Raw genomic sequence first — 16490 nt, forward strand, 5'->3', positions numbered from 1 at the left:
TGAGGCTGACTGACTGATATGAAGGCTGAATAGCAAGTGCTGCTTCCACTCTGCATTGAAATTCACTGATTGAATCTGCTGCTCTCAAGCAAGGACTTTGAAATAGTGGAAGTGGTTAGTATGTAGTTTGGCAAGACATTATAATATCCCATTACATGAATTTTCCATGCCACTTAAGGGTGCTGTGTTATGAAGCAGGCTAATGGATTGTGTTGATTGCCGATGCAAGGTGGAAATGATCTGTTTCGCTGGAAATGTGCTCATTTGTTTCTCCAATATACAATTACGCCAAGTCTAATGTAACACTGTTTGCTGTTGCTACCTTTATTCATCGAATTACATCAACAATAGCTACACATTGTTTTGAAACTGTCGTCTGGCTTTAGTGTTTCCATCTCGTAGTATATTAAAATAGCCATTGTTTCAGGAAAACATGTTTGTTTTTTTCCAGACCATAACTGAGGCTTGACATTTCGCCGTGCACAGGCATGTGAGTAAGAACTGGATGAGAATGAATGCCATCTTTTATTAGCTGTCTTCTGTGTTTTGGCAGCCCTTTGTGGAAGCACTTGCTCTGTTGGCTTTGAGATTGGTAAACACACTGAGGGCACACTGAGGAGCGAACATGCGATGGTTAGTGTTTTTGCACACACACATATGCGCTCCGGAGACGGGGATCATAGGGTGGTTATCTAGCAGCGTTGAACACAGCAGTTTGAGCCTGCCGGTGCTTTGGCCCGGCTGACTGCGGCTCAGCTCACACGCTGGTGATGAAGCCACATTGGCCCGATGGAGCCGTATGTCCGAGCCAGAATGTACAATTTCATTCTCTGCCTGCCTTGGAGAATCAAAAATAGTCCGTCCATCAGAGGAGGGATCAGACTCTTTGTGGTTTGAGTGACTTAAATTGTGTTTAACCAACAAGCCCACACCTTATGTCCCGGCCTTGCTGGACAGGTCTCTTGCCACTGTTTTGTAAATCGGGCTCAGGTTTCAGGTTTCAAAGGTCGCTTTGACTCTGTGGATTAGTGCCACTTGCTATGGTGGGAAGCTGTGGAGTGAGCTAGAAGGGTATATTGAATCAGTCCCATCAGATTAACTGTCTCATTCACAATTGTTGTTTAATATTGTAATGTGTTTTGTCAATCACATTCTGCGGTTATCTCATATCGATATATTATCTCATATGTAGCGAAAACTACACATCTGTGAGTGTTCTTTAGTATACATTATACATGCAGAGACATGAGAGAGATTTAACTGAAGATAAAGAGTTTAATGTATTCAAGAGTAATACATTTCTCAAATCAGATCATACAGAGCAATCTGTCCGAGATATTTAGGGCTAGAAGAATACCTGATTATTTCCCACAGCGATTAAAACAAATAAAAATGTAAAAAATGTGTTTTTAGTGGGTAAATGCTTGATACTAGCTCACTGTGTGTACTGATACAACAGTCCCAAACCCAAATATATTCAATATCCCTTTATATAAGAGAAAAAAGAGAAAACAGAAAAATCTCACACTCGAAGTGCTGGAAACAGGAAGTGTGTAAGAGCACTTATCACAATTAGTCAATTTTCTTTCAATCAGCTAATCCATTAGTCAACTAATTGTTTCGGTTCTAATAATAAACATTTAAAAAACAAAATCTTCAGCTGCTAAGCCTCCTCTCCACTGATGATGAGACACCTTCCTCATGGCAGAGTTTACTTTATGTGCTAACGTTTTTTCTTAACATTTTTTGTTTGTTTTCCAAGTGATTTTTCCTGATTGGTTGTTTGTTAATAACCACAGTGAGCCGGACTTTTGTCCTCTATGATTGTATACGAGGATGCAGTATAGAGCATGTTAGATTTTCGTAATTTAATTAAGCCTCAATACATTCTATAATAAAGTGAGTGAGCCGTTTCACATTATATATTTAGGGGTGTAAGAAAGATTCTTGATAACACTTCATAATAACCATCATTAATAAATGGTAAATGTATTGTTTATTTAGTTATTTCACTGTTAAAAGACACTAAAATGTTTTTGTAATCCATTTATTCAGCAATTGTTTATTGTTAAGTTGCAACAGGTGTTTATAAATGGTTAATAAAAACTGTGCGGTTCATCTACAGACATTATTTGGAGGACAAATTTACAAACCATCACAATTGCTAAATAAATGGTTTATAAAACATTTCATTGTTAACAGTGAACAGTCGAAAGACTTTGTCTACTCCAAAGGGAACATTTATTTCCATTCATCACTCAATGAAATAGAAAATCAACACCCCGACACTTCAACACTAACGAGCTGCAGTAATATTCATGAAATATCTTACATTACTGGGCCTTTTGTTTTGTTCAGTGTAATTGGCCCAGACAGTGTGACGTGATGCAAAGTTATTTCCACGGCTACAGTGTTAAGAAAGACTTTATTTGGGATTACTTACATTTATAAGGCTGTTAAAGGGGACTTAGTCGGCTAATCTTTCATACCATTCCATCATACGAAACAAATACCAGACATACCAATTTCTCCACTGATAGTCACCTCATGTGACCAGAACTGGCATCATGCCGTGAGGGGTTTCTGTTAGTATGAACGTCTGTCACAGCGTGTCATGTGTGCCTGTATGCTCTGTTTTGGAAGCAGCTCTTTGGGAGTTGTGGAAAAGCATTCTGTATTAAAGAGGAAGTCGTAAGCCGAAGTACAAGCAGACGAGGCAGATTTATGGAAAGTGGAAACAAATCATAAAACGATAACAGTGTGGAAAGTAAAAAAAAAAAAAAAATGTTCCTTCACAGCTTCAGTATTTTTATGCTGTAGCACACAGTCTACACAAGTGTACTCTGACATCTACATAAACTCACATTAGCGAAAAACATAAAACTCCAAGTCAAAATAGAAGCTGCCTCTTAAAAGCTTATTTAAGAGCTTAACTGCAAATGTATACGCTGCTGTTAACCTTGGTGTGCCTGTATAGGATTCACAGCCCGACCATTTTCCAGTTACGGAGGAGATGCAGTGCAAAGAGTGGAGTATAAGTGTTTGTACAGTATGTTCACCTCCCACCTGCTGTGTATCTGCCTCGCATGTGGGCGATCCCCACTCACTATGGAGACAATTATCTCCATCTCTATAGCTATAACTCATCCTATTACTCTGAAATAGCTACGTATGTACATGCACATCATGGAAAGATGGACCTTTTACGGGAGAGAAATAAGCTTCTGTCGATGGGGGGGGAACCACTCGTGTGTCATTTTTCCTGTGACTGTATTGCACTCTAAAGTATTCACAGAGAAAAGGCTGCACGTTTTTCATTGTTAAATCGTTTCACACGTGCTAATCAGCCAACTGGTTTACTGTTGGTTTTAAAGTAGTGAAGCTTCAAATAGTGTTATACATAAAAAGGAAGTAGTGGGTGTGGAGCTGTTCTACAGTGTCAAGATGAACACTGCAGGGTGGTTTTGCATTTAATTATTTTTTTAAGCAGCTTTGTTTGTAAGAGGCACTCACTGACAAGAGAGCCTGTATTCTTTTTCTGAAAAAAGTTAATTACATTTTAACACCTTTGACACCACCTCGACTGGAGGATTCGCACAGGTACGTTTATTGTCTCGTGGTGTAAAGAATACTTTTAGATGTGACTGACAGTTGATAATGATTGAATCGGCACGGCGGTAAAAGTCGTCAAATACACGCATGTCACAGATACTGCTTTTTAGATGTCACTTGAGAACAAAACCGCTTGTCTTTTGGTCCTTAAATTACCAAAAATCAGCAACGTACGGCTCTCCGCAGGGGAGATCCGACAGCTCCCCGGGTGGCTCATTTATAATAGTCAGTCCTGTACAATGTTTTGCTTGCAATCCAAATTACGGCTGTTATTTGTGAAAAAAACTTATTTGAGCTTGCTTAGTAGGTGTTTCATTTATAGCCTATCTGATGCTAACAGCTACAATTGTGGCCGCAGTGTCTGTTGAGTGTACTGTGATGCTGAAGGAGAGTTCAGTAGACTTTCCTCCACTGATTAAGAAACAAGTCCCATGTTGCTGTTTTTTACCGTCTACAAACGGGCCCTTGTAAATATGGAGGGACTGCTGGCAGAGTGCTCACGGGTCAGTGGACCATAGGAAGTAAACAATGCAGTGTGCGTGAGTACAGTAAGGAAACAACTCGGCTCTGTTCTGTTACTAATACGTCTGGAAGATTTGAAGAGAGCAAGAACATGCGAGTGAAAAATAAGGTGGTAGCTGTTTGCACGGCCACACGTTTCCCCCCGTGGTCGAGTGTTTGTATTGAGACCGCAAGATCAAAGACGTAGCCTGCAGAGAACATTGTTCATCTGTGACCTAAATATACCAGCAGACACGCTCTGACTAATCACCAGGTGTGGAAACATTCAGTGTGCGTACGTTCAATATTATAAGTGAGTGGCATTATCAAGTGCTTTCTGATGATCTCTAAAATCGTTTATTCTACATTCACCTGAATATTTCTGTAATTTGTTAAGTATTTGCTCTCTAAAAAACATTTAGTGATGGAAGAAGACCATTTTCATAAGTAATAGTATCAACTAAGCATTATAAAAATACTTGTCTTGCATTAAAAACTTAAATTTAGAGAGGTACTGACAATAATATGTAATTATCGGACCTCTGCCAGGGTTTTAGGCTTTTTATTTGTATCTGAAATCAATTTTCACTTGCCGTATTTTTACTTTTCTTTACTATTAGCAGTTATCAAATACCAAAAGACTCAAGTTAATCGTCATGTTTGATCTAAATTTAACTTAAAAAACTAAATGAATCATCCGGACACAGTTTGTCATAGATGCAAAGCAAACATTTTTTCTTTCCCCCTCTCACCGGAGACGAGTCAGTGAGCGAGCACGCTCTCTCTGCCCTGCTGACTGCCATCTTTGTACAGCACACTTAGCATCCGGTGAGTGACTCGCTAGATTTACTAGCCTGACGTGGCATTTGACTTGCCCAGGCAATTGGCCAGTCCTTTTTTATTATTGAGCCCTGAGAGTGCCGGATTTGAACCAACTGAACACCCCTCGCCACATGCTCCCCTACAGTGGCCACTAAAAATATGAGAAAAAAAACAAAAGAAAGGCCCTCTACAGAACCAGTGTTTGGTTTGTCCACTCTGGGTTACTGTAGAAACATGGCTCTGCAACATGGTGAACTCTGTGGAAGATGACCTGCTCCCTCTATAGATAAAAAAGACTCAAGTAACGAAAACACAATGATTCTTAGTTTCACTTGATTATTATAGACTAATCAAAACATAGCTGTTCCATTTATCCTAATAGATCCTTCCACATCTGTCTGAATGCTACACACCGGACCTGTAAAATAGCTACTTTTTGTGATGTGTAATAGATATATTTATATTCTTGGATAATTAATAATTTAGTCCATAACAATGCTCCATATTTTCAAAGCAGATTATATGTTTTAAGATCTGAATATGAAAGTGACTCTTAACTGTAGATGAATAAATAATGTGAAGAGAAAGGGCAAGTTTCCCCTCTGACATGTAGTGCAGTTAGATAAGTACTTAAGACCTCAGTTAAAGCCAGTTAGTTGCTTTCCACGCGGTTCGGCCATTAATTGTAAAGCCGGTGGTCTGATCCCCCCCTTCTCGTGATGTGTCCGTGAGCAATACGCTGAACTGTAATATCATTTTAACATTTAACTTCTTTCCATTCACAAGAAAGATTACTCAATCAGAAAAAAAAACCGGCATCACGAAAGAGATAATGTGGCCAGTGGTGCGTACTTATGTTGAAACGTTGGTCATGATCCTCTCCATTGCTCTTTCATAATGACCGTTACCCAGACGAGCTTTCTACTTTAGAATTACAGCTTAATTGTTTTTAACAATCCCACCTAAGAATCATATCAGTCAAGTAACTTCTGCTTGAGTGAGTTATACTTGTACTGCGGCGTGTTGGCCCGGCGGCAATGGTTGAAGGAGTAGTAGTTGTTCCACCATTGTTGGTGACGGTTTGGGCCAAATAATAAACAACCACATTGAAACCAATCCGTGACTTTCTAGTTCAAACACTGTATAACTGATAGTTAAGTTAAGATTTACTTTGCTGTCATTTCAATTGAGATATTGCTCTGGTTTTTAAAGATGCTGTGAAAAAAAGTTGTCCAAATAAATAGAGGACACATACCAGTATATGAACCTTTTTTTTTTTTTTACTGTTCATGTGAATTATGCATGACACTGAAGGATATTTCAGTCGCACTTAGGAGGTCTTTGACGCTAACTCCTCAGCACTTCGCAGTGTTCTTGCTGAGAGGGTGGAGAGAGTCGTCGGCTGGTGTGATCCACCGGGGACAATGGGGGGGAGTGTGCTCGGAGTTTCCACTGTTGCTCCGTGTGGGGCTTCTCTCAAACTCTCCTCTCACTGTTTCAATGTGTGTTTGCCTCCACACGCCACATAATCGCCCCTCTCTGCCTGCTGCGTCACGCCGGATCAACCTTCTCTGCCTTTACCGGCGGGATCAGCATGTTTGCGTTTCTCGTTACGTAAGAGCAAAGATCATGAGGCCAGCTCTGCACTTTCCTTACCCTGTCGGGGTCACACACACACCTGCATCTTAAAGCGAGAACCTGAAATGTGATTACGTCAAAGCGCCTTCAGAAGGTGGGGGCTGCTTTTAAGTGCTGCTGCTACCTAAAACTTCAGGCAATTAAAGGGAATGTTTATGAGCGCCTCAGAAGAAACGAAGCTGCTTTATGGGGATCTCACAACAGCTGACAGGTGTAGTTACACACATCACAATGCAGATTAAAGCCTCTGCTGCTTGAAAAGGACTCAAGCATGAGATTAAGTGGCGTAATGACATAAAACGCATTTTTAGAAAAAGATGCAAAATTAGGAAAATTAGTCTTTGATTTTCGATCAGTAGTTAAATACTCTCAGCCGGTTTGATGAACAGTCAGTAGACACAGTGGTTTCCAAATGACATGTGATGAAAGTAACGGCTTGAGGGCTAATTTTGGGCTTGCACATTAACACTGATGCAGTCACAGGTGCGTGTCGGTCGGGTGTTTTACAGCAGCGCCGAATTGAAGTCAGTGAATCAGAACTAAGGGCCATAACTTTCTGTTTCAGGATGATCACTTTCAATATTCATATCTCTCTCTCTCTCTGTGTGTGTGTGTGTGTGTGTGTGTGTGTGTGTGTGTGTGTGTGTGTGTGTGTGTGTGTGTGTGTGTGTGTGTTTGCTTCTGTGTGTGTGTGTGTGTTTGCTTCAGGGTTCTCTGCATCCCCGGTGTCTTCCTCCTCTCCTCTGCTGCCTCTGAAGCCATGGACTAGAGCTGCGTCTGGTCCGGACAGTCCCGTGGTCATCAGATGGCTTCTCAACAACCCTCAGCAAAAATACAGAAAGTATGTGAGTTTGTTAACAGAAGAAGGTTGAGTCGCAATCATCTACGTTTGTCACTGACAGCTGCTAAATAAGATTAAAAAGAGGTATTCTGTGTTTTTCTTCTTATCAGCAAATCCCATGAAAAGACCAATACAAGCGATGAATTGATCCTGTTATCAAGTATTGCCTGTGTGGGCAGATATTGATTTATAGCTCTGTGTCACAGACCTCCATTGTTTTCCAACAACAATTTAAAACTCAACACCATCACTCATTATGATGAAACAAGCACTTTCGTTTCAGTCAACCCCACATACACTGTCCTGGTCAGTATACAGATCTTTTAGCAGTGATGGAATGTAACTTAGTACATTTACTGAAGTACTTTACTTAGGTATAAATATGAGGTACCTGTACTTAACTCAATAATTTGTAATTTGTAGAATGTAACTGTATCCATCTATTCCATTACATCTCAGTGGCAAATATTGTCTGACAGTTTAAGTTACTTTTTTTAGATTACAGTCTTTCATCCTGCTCCTGTTGATTGAGAACCATGTGTGCTGAATGTGATTATCTGATAAATTTCTCTCTTTACTTTTGAAGCTATTTACAAACCCTTCTTTTGAGCTCATTAATGATTGACTTTTTAGGGATATGCTGTCCTGACAGGGCAGCGACACTGAAAACATTTGATGATCTTATAGAATATGATGCATTGCTGTAGATTAAACTACCAACAGTGTATAAAGTAGTTGAAATAAGCTCACCCTCAAACATCTACAAGAGTAAAATGCAGCATATACATTAATGCATTTGTAAAATTAATCCAAAATCATCATACATAATAGCAAAACACTGTCAAGGACCATTTTACCCCACTTTTAAAGTACTTTTACTTATGATACTTTAAGTACATTTTGCTGATAATACTTAAATACTTTGAATACATCGGGATACTTTCTCCACAACTGTCTTACTGAAGTAATGTGGTAGTACAACAGTGCAGGAAATACTCCATTAAAGTCTGACATTAAAAGTTGTATAAGTTAGAGTGCAGGAGTATTATGAGCAAGCTGAACTGAGGGCCCTGTGATTGTCATACTGCTAAACACAGTGTCACATACATTATGCATTAATGTGGAAAGCATTTTGCCGTAGTTGGTAGAGCTGCGGATGATTTGAACTGCATTATATACTGTTGGGTGGTTTAGTTTGTCACCCTGTCATATTTTATAAGCCAATCATACAGTATGTTTTGCATTTAAAATCTTAGTCAGCAAAGTAACTACTGATTATAAATGTATATATAACTGTAGTGGAGTAAAAAGTACAAGTTTTCCTTCTGAATTGTTGTCAAGTAAAAAGTAAACATCAGTATAAAATGGAAACAAGTACAAGTATTTCAGAATTGTACTTAGTGCAGTGCTTGATGAGTAAGTGAACTATAGTATGAGCATTAACACATTGTTACTTCTCATCTTTTCATGGGATATGTTGAAAATAATAAAAATATAGACATCCATTGTCCTTTAAAGAAGATTTTTTTCCGTCTTCACTGTGCTGTTATAATGCATTCATGTTATGTAGAAGCCTGATCCACTGTGTGTGTGACAAATATGCAAATTGTCATTATGATTAACAGGAAGCTGAACAGTCCCAGGTTCCTCTGGCCCACACGGCTTTACGTCAGGCAGAAAAACACGCATTAGCATGTTTCTGAGTCATAATTACCTCCCACAGGGAAAGCGATCTGAATAGGGCTGTTCTTAAGGGAAAAGATGAGGTCATGACTTATAATATTCAGCTTTTTTATGTGTCTTGTTCCACACCACTAGACTCAAGACTTTTTGCCTGCAAAGCATTATTCTGATACTTCCTTGATTGGCAGCCTATTATTCTGTGCTGAGTTAAGTGTCCGCCCCTAGAGAGCGTAATGATGAGCACATATGTCGTCTCTGTGGTCCTCAGAGGAGACACGTGCCCCACAGACTTACTTTAGAGCCTTTTGAATTGCCTGTTAGAGGTGTACAACAAATTAAATACGTACACTGGCCTTTATTAAAAACAGTAACATTTTATATCAGGGTACACATATTAACTGTTAATGAATGGATTATTAGCATGCATATTATTAGCATATTGGCTCTTTGTTAGTCATTATAAAACACTTATTCTGCCATATTTTACTACGAAGCCAAAGAGTTTCCCTAAATAACCTCCTTATTACTGCTTTTTGATAACTTTATTGTAAGAATGCAAGGTATTAGAATAATTTTACATTTGTCATTCTTACAATATTTATATGCTTATTTGTGAAGAAAAAGGAAAAAGTTACCAATACTTCTATTACTACTACTAACGATAAAGATGATAATGGTAATAAAATAAAATAGAAAAAATAAATTTCTGAAATACTGACTGTATACAGTAGGTCAGTACAGTATTGCCAATGCAAGTTCAGGTGGTGAAGGAAGTTATTTTTACAGTCGTTTGAGTTACGATCTTGACGTGCTTTGTTCAGCATAGGCCGTATACTGTAAGGTTGTAATACCACAAGAATGACCACTCTCCCCAAATATAATATAAATAATATAATATATATATATATATGTATATATATATATATATATATATATGTGTGTGTGTGTGTGTTTGTGTGTGTGTGTGTGTGTGTGTGTGTGTGTGTGTATATATATATAAAATAAAAACACAAAATTGCAAGTGTTAAGAGCGTCCAAATAATTATAGATCAAGTCTTTCTAATTCAGAATATTATATTCCCAGCCAAAGTGAGGTCTTGCTAATTACTAATTCACTAGGAGTTTGACACTTAACCCACACATGTTTTACTAGTGAGCTACTGTACAGTAGGTACACACGGACATGGGTTTTCTTTTTAAATGCAGCTTTTTCTATGTGTTTTGGCCTTTCGTACATCTAAACAGCATTTTAGGTCACTGAAATCTGAGTTTTTGGAAAAACTCCTTCCAAGATATTCAGAAACTCCATTTTCAGTGTTTACGTCCGGACAGGCAGAAATAAAGATTTCTGGAAACGATGATGCAGACACGACAGTTTATCAGTGTTTGTAACATCATTGCCAATTGTGAACTCGCAATATGTGTCATGATATTGGAGTCCGGATATTGCAACCTTTTAAGGCCAATATTCATATAAAAAAAAAACAATCATGATTCATATAAGACGACTTCCTTACTTACCATCAATAAGAAGAAATCAGGAGATTATTGAGGGAAATCTCATTAACTTCCTAAATAAGTTAATGTGTAAGTAGTTGTAGAATATGGTCATGCAGAATAACACATTAATAAGTGCTTTATAATGACTAATAAGAAGCCAATATGCGTGCTAATAAGCAACTAGTTCATGGTTTATGGTCCCTGTGCATGGACCATAATCTCATGATCCCTGACAAACTTTGGTTCTGACTGCTCCAGCTGACCACTCTGTGTTTCCTGTAGTTCACAGCTGCTTAGATTCTCTCAGTACAACAATGCAACACAATGCAAATGGCTGACAGTAACTAGGTCAGCTAAACTACAGCCTAAGTGCAGCTTTGACTCATTAATAATGCATTTGATAAAGACTAAAGTTGCTGGGTCTTGAGCAAAGATATTTCTCTCTCCGATGCCGACAATCAAGCAGTGCTCAGCCGTCTTTTTTTTTTGTCATGAGCTTGTGATTTTCACGCGACGATAATACCGACCGAGAGGACGTTTCTCAGATTGTTCTGTCACGGTTGGTAAAAAAAAATATGCCACGATGTCCTGTTCATCCTGCTGTCAGAGTAATCCACTAATATTCCTCAGCCGAGGAAGCAGGAAACAACGGCATTTGCTTTGCATCAGCTCTATTCAGTGTCTGCTGGTTTACAACACTGTGCCAAAACCCGACGGACAGTCATGTAGTGTGGCACAATTACACTCGGAGCTCAGAGGTGTGGGCAGAGTGTCTGAGTGTCTTCAGCATGCCCTCTCTCTCCTCTCTGGGTCAAAGCCGCAGACCTGAGCCGCAGTCAAACCTCTTGTCCGCACAGAGGGCCCCGTGTCAGAGCCGCAAACCTGTGGGTGTGTGTTTCTTCGCTGGCAATGCTCTGAGCTCCGTTCCTCCGTCACCCACACAGCCTCAAGTGGAATGAAAGCTATGCGTCGACTCATTCATTCCATGAGCCGAGGGAGTGCATCTTAGCGGTGTTGTTTATGATCTAACAAGGCAGTATTTGTTGATCATTAGAGCCCGAGTGCTATATAGCCATGTTCCCTCTACGAAATAACATCACACTGAATCACCGGCTCCACAAGCACTCAACAACATCCTTCCTTGCTGTCCAGCTCTGAGTACTGATGTGGTTGAAGAAACTGGATCATACCCAGAAAACCTCTGGTTGACACTCGGTGGCAGGAAGAGGGTTAGTGTTGTTATGATCGTGGGCGGTGGGCCAAAGGCTTTGGAGATAGGCAGGTGTGTCCTGGATACGACCTCTGGCTGTGTTGTTGATATTACATCTGTGCTGCTGGATATTATGTTATGACTGCTAGCAAGTGCAGGGAGGAGCACTGGGAGTGGAGCGCTATTCAACTATCAGCTCTATGAAGCATTACACATGAGTACAAGCAGGCTGAGACAACAGGCTGGGATTAAAATAAGAGAGAGGAGGCCGTCCGATGACTGTTTTCTCACAGGGGGGTTAGTTGCTGTGTGTTTAAGGCCTGCTGTGTTTCTCGTTGCTTCTTCCAGATGAGAACGTGAAGGCTGGCGTCCACCAAGGCCACCGCTGCACCTTGGGCAGCGCACACACATGATCACATGACTCTGGACATGGACGCGGTCCTGTCAGACTTTGTTCGGTCCACGGGGGCTGAACCTGGTCTGGCAAGAGACCTGCTGGAAGGTAAGAGGCCGACGCTGTCCTTATTAGAAGACGCAATATTTCAGTTTTTTTTGATCAGCCGCTCCCTGATGTCCCCGCGGTCGCGCTCGAGCGAGCGGAGGAGTGTTAAGAACAGAAGAGGAGAGGAAATGAGGGGAAAAAGGGAAAGAAAGGAAACAAAGGAGGGGAGGAGAGGAGCAGGGATTGCAACAGCGAGCCAGCTTGCTGATTTAGAGGCCAGAGTGACGGTTTTACGAGTGCACTCCCCTGGGAGAGCTTTGTGCCCATTCATTGGAACTCATTGAGGAGCAGAGTGCTACTGGCACTTGTATAGCTTACATACAGTGGTGGGTGGGGAAAAAAAACAAAAACAAAACAGGAGAGCAAAAAGTGCACCGAGCAACAGAAAGCTGGTTGATGGTCAGCTGAATTGGCAGCGATATCTAGAGCTAGTAAAAGTAATGTTAATGTTTTTGTTCCCAGTTTTTAAAGTGTTCCAGTTTCGCACTGCATTCCCGGATCAGGTCAAACTGCAGTAAAGAAATGCTGAGCTCTAAATGCAGATGCAGTTTTGTCTACTTTACAGGAATAAAAGCACGCTGCACATTAATCAGACTTCCATTAGGGGATGAAATCCTTGTGCAGGATGTGTGTGCTGGAGATCTTTCTGTCTCTGTGTGTCTATTATGCAGCTGGTGTCTAGTCTGATAAAAGAATTAAAGTGTTGGGTGTCTGTCTCTCCCTCCCCCTCAGTCATTTTTTTTTTTCTGATTCTGCCTTGGCTCAAAGCCACCGGGGCATACTTGTGACACTAACAGGCACCAAACAAGACAGTGCACTCAGACAAAGACAGACGTGGGCATGGATGTCCTATTTCAGTATTATGCCTGCTGCCTTCTTGCGGGTGTTAGCTTAGCTTTGCAGGCCGGCATCAATCAGCCGCTCTGTGACCCTCTGCTCTGAGTCAGGAAGGTGTGAGGAGGAGCGAGAAGAGAGACGGAGAGGCAGATAGAGAAATGTGACAGCGCCACATATGTAGTGCTTCCCCCTAGAGGCTGGTTTGTGTACTGAAGAATGTGTTTGACCACCGGCATACAGTACTGTATATGAGGATGGGTTTGAGCTTTATGGTCAAATTTATTGAGAGCCCAGTTGAGCTCTTGGGCGATTTTCACGAGAAAGGACAACTTTATAATCATGTAATTCTGGATTTTGTTTTTTATTGAAGAAATCAATTAGATTAGTTGGTAAAGCATGCTCATACTCAGAAGCCAAATCAGGTTTCCTGCCAAGTTGCTTTTTTTTTTGGACAACATGTACAATATGATCATAATTTAAATGAGAGAGATGTGCAGTTTTGTGAAAGAAAGGTGCAAAAACATTGACCAGGGATTGTGCAATGATTTACTTTCACTAGGGATGCACGATATGTATCGGACTAGGCAGATAACCGTGATATTTAAAAAGGAAATATCAATATTATGTTTATTATACACATATGATCATTTTGTGTTAATTATACATCACTTTGTAAATCATTTCTGTTTGCCACCCACCATAAAGCAGAAACATTTATTAAGTTTATTTGTTTTTATGCAGTTATGGTTACAGACTTACAGTTTCAGAGGAAGGAAACATGATTGCAATACCTTTTCAGTGAAGGTTCAGAGAGTTTAAGAAAGAAAATCTTATAAGAGCTGTGGTATATGAAATCATCCATCTTTGCTCACTACATCTGAGCCTTTCTTACCCTCAGGTGTGCATAAACTACAGGTCATAAACTTCTTTTAAAAACATAAAAATGTGAAATTATCGGTTATCTTATCGGTATCCTCCATGAGAAGTTACTAATTATCGTCTGAAATAAAATTCATATTGCACCTACCTTTCACTGTTCCTGTATGGAAAATCCTCTCATGCAACTGGTTTAATTCAAAGTCATTTAATGTGAAAAAAGGAGTTCAGTGAAGCTGCTGTGTTTCTAATAGATGGAGATAATTCATGTTCATACTGCAGATGAATTCATGAGTGCACCTTTTGCTGACGCCAGCCATTACAAATGAAGGAGCTGAAACAATGCCTCCCATACCACAGTAATAGCACGCTAATGCAGAAGCATTTAAAGTCTGTGCATTAGGTGCTGATGTATGTTGCGGGACTCTAAGTTGAATTCCTGGATCTGTGCTGCTCAGGATGTCGAGATGCTCAACGCACAATCAGTTTTACATTGATTGGCGTGAGAGACAGCGATTAGCGGTGCCGGGTTTCATGTTCAGACTGCCGCTAATCATCGTGTCTGGAAGTCAGGAGGAGAGAGGACAACTTCCTGTAGGTCTCTTACACAGGGAGTGCATTAATGGACCCGGCCTCGCAAACATGCTCAGATTACAGGCAGGTGCCCTGTGAATGTCTGCACTTGGAGGAGTCGATGTGAGTTTTATAAGGACTGTTTTGCAGATAGTTCCTGTGGCATCACGAGAAGGCACGCTGAGTTATAATAAGGCTGAGGCTTGACTTGTGTCTCTTAAACCTGCGAGGGAGTTCTGTTAGAAACACCCAGAGGAGACTTCTGTGTGTGTGTTGATGGCGTGCATCTGTAAGCAGTGTGTGGGTCCCTCCTGCACATCAGGATATTGCTGTCACTCTGTTAACGGATCTGTCTCCCGTCACTATCTTCATTGTTGTGGCACCGCCCAACCTCAACCTCTAGTTATTGTCTGTATGTTGCAGCATCAGGCCGGTGATCTGCTTTATTTTAGATTTTCTAAACATCTCTGAATTCATCAGTGTATATTTCATGTATCAAAAAAAAAATCTGAGCTAGTTTGATCAGGTACTTGTAGGGAATCTGGCTTTTTTACAGCATACTCAGCAGATTTTACCCCCATTGTCCTCGTCATTTTCTGCTATTGGTAGCATATTATGGGTTACTCACCAGGAGGTAACCCTGTTTACTGTAAACTGCATTGAACGGTGTCCTGTTGCACCTGAAAAACGACACATTTTGATGTGTGGGAACACAATTGTTGATATTTTTGAATGCGAATCGGAAAAAAGAATCACGTATATTAATGAGCAACGTTTATCCTTGATATTCATAATCAGCGTTGACGTGCAATCAACCAGAACTTTGCGTCCCGCAGGTAAAAACTGGGACCTCAGTGCTGCTCTAAATGATTACGAGGAGCTCAGGCAGGTCCACACTGCCAACCTGCCGCAGGTCTTCAACGAGGGCCGCTACTACAAGCAGCCAGAGACACGTGACACACCTACCCATGTCAGCAAGATCGACAGGCCGTGTGCACAGAAGCAGGAGGACAATGCACAAGGTACGAGACGCCGCCTCGACACCATATTATCGCCTTGACAGTTTTGTTTTTCTTCACTTGCCTGCCACTCATCAATTCTTCTCCCTTCTTGTCCCCTCTAGAGAAGCGACTGTCCCGCGGGATCTCCCACGCCAGCTCTGCTATCGTCTCCCTGGCGAGGCTGCAGGTGGCCAATGAGTGTACCAGCGAGCAGTTCCCTCTTGAGATGCCCATCTACACATTCCAGCTACCAGACCTCAGCGTGTACAGCGAGGACTTCAGGAGCTTTATAGAGAGAGACCTGATAGAGCAGTCCACCATGATGGCTCTGGAGCAGGCCGGTGAGTATTACAGGATATATTATACCATAGTACGTCTCCCGCTACTGATATGAGATGTGTAACAAAAATCTTGTGCATTTCATCGTATTCTTTATTTAGATTACACTGAAATGCAGCACAGAGCAGAACCCAATGAGGGACGCCTGTAATGTAGACAGAGACGTAGAGGGTGAGACAGAGCAGATCAGAGAGGCAGCATCATCTGGAAGCAAGACGACAACAGCTAATTCAAAGCATCCGGGATCCCAAAGGATTCATCTCCCAGCTGAAGCTTTGAACTGACGGAGAGAAAACTAGTTAGTGAAGTTTCAAATCTTCCTGCAGATTTTCCCCGCACAGAGACTGCAGAGATCGTAAAGCCTTCCTCACCTAATTCAGTGCCAAACCGGGAAACAGTGAACCGAGAAGAACATTGGGACACTTAAATATATTGACCTTCATATTTCTATATTTCATAAACACATAAATAAGTCTCACAGTCTTGTGAACAGTGGCTTAACCAAGCAGAAGGTAGTGTCTGATCTCGAGTGATAAGTGAATTTATATACGCATC

The 16490-nt window shown here is 40.9% G+C and overlaps 1 protein-coding gene across 1 annotated transcript in view; it reads left to right on the forward strand.

Moving 5' to 3' along the window:
- Window positions 1-16490, forward strand: part of otud7a (OTU deubiquitinase 7A) — a 46847-nt gene that overhangs the window by 12409 nt on the left and 17948 nt on the right. The window contains exons 2-5 of the mRNA XM_084365161.1: window positions 7282-7414; window positions 12156-12309; window positions 15432-15617; window positions 15719-15937. Of these exons, the coding sequence (XP_084221287.1) occupies window positions 12225-12309; window positions 15432-15617; window positions 15719-15937 (490 nt within the window). The 5' untranslated portion in view covers window positions 7282-7414; window positions 12156-12224. The remainder of the gene's footprint in view (window positions 1-7281; window positions 7415-12155; window positions 12310-15431; window positions 15618-15718; window positions 15938-16490) is intronic.

This window comes from Pagrus pagrus (assembly GCF_965226575.1).
Source record: "Pagrus pagrus genome assembly, chromosome: 10".
Lineage (NCBI taxonomy): Eukaryota > Metazoa > Chordata > Actinopteri > Spariformes > Sparidae > Pagrus > Pagrus pagrus.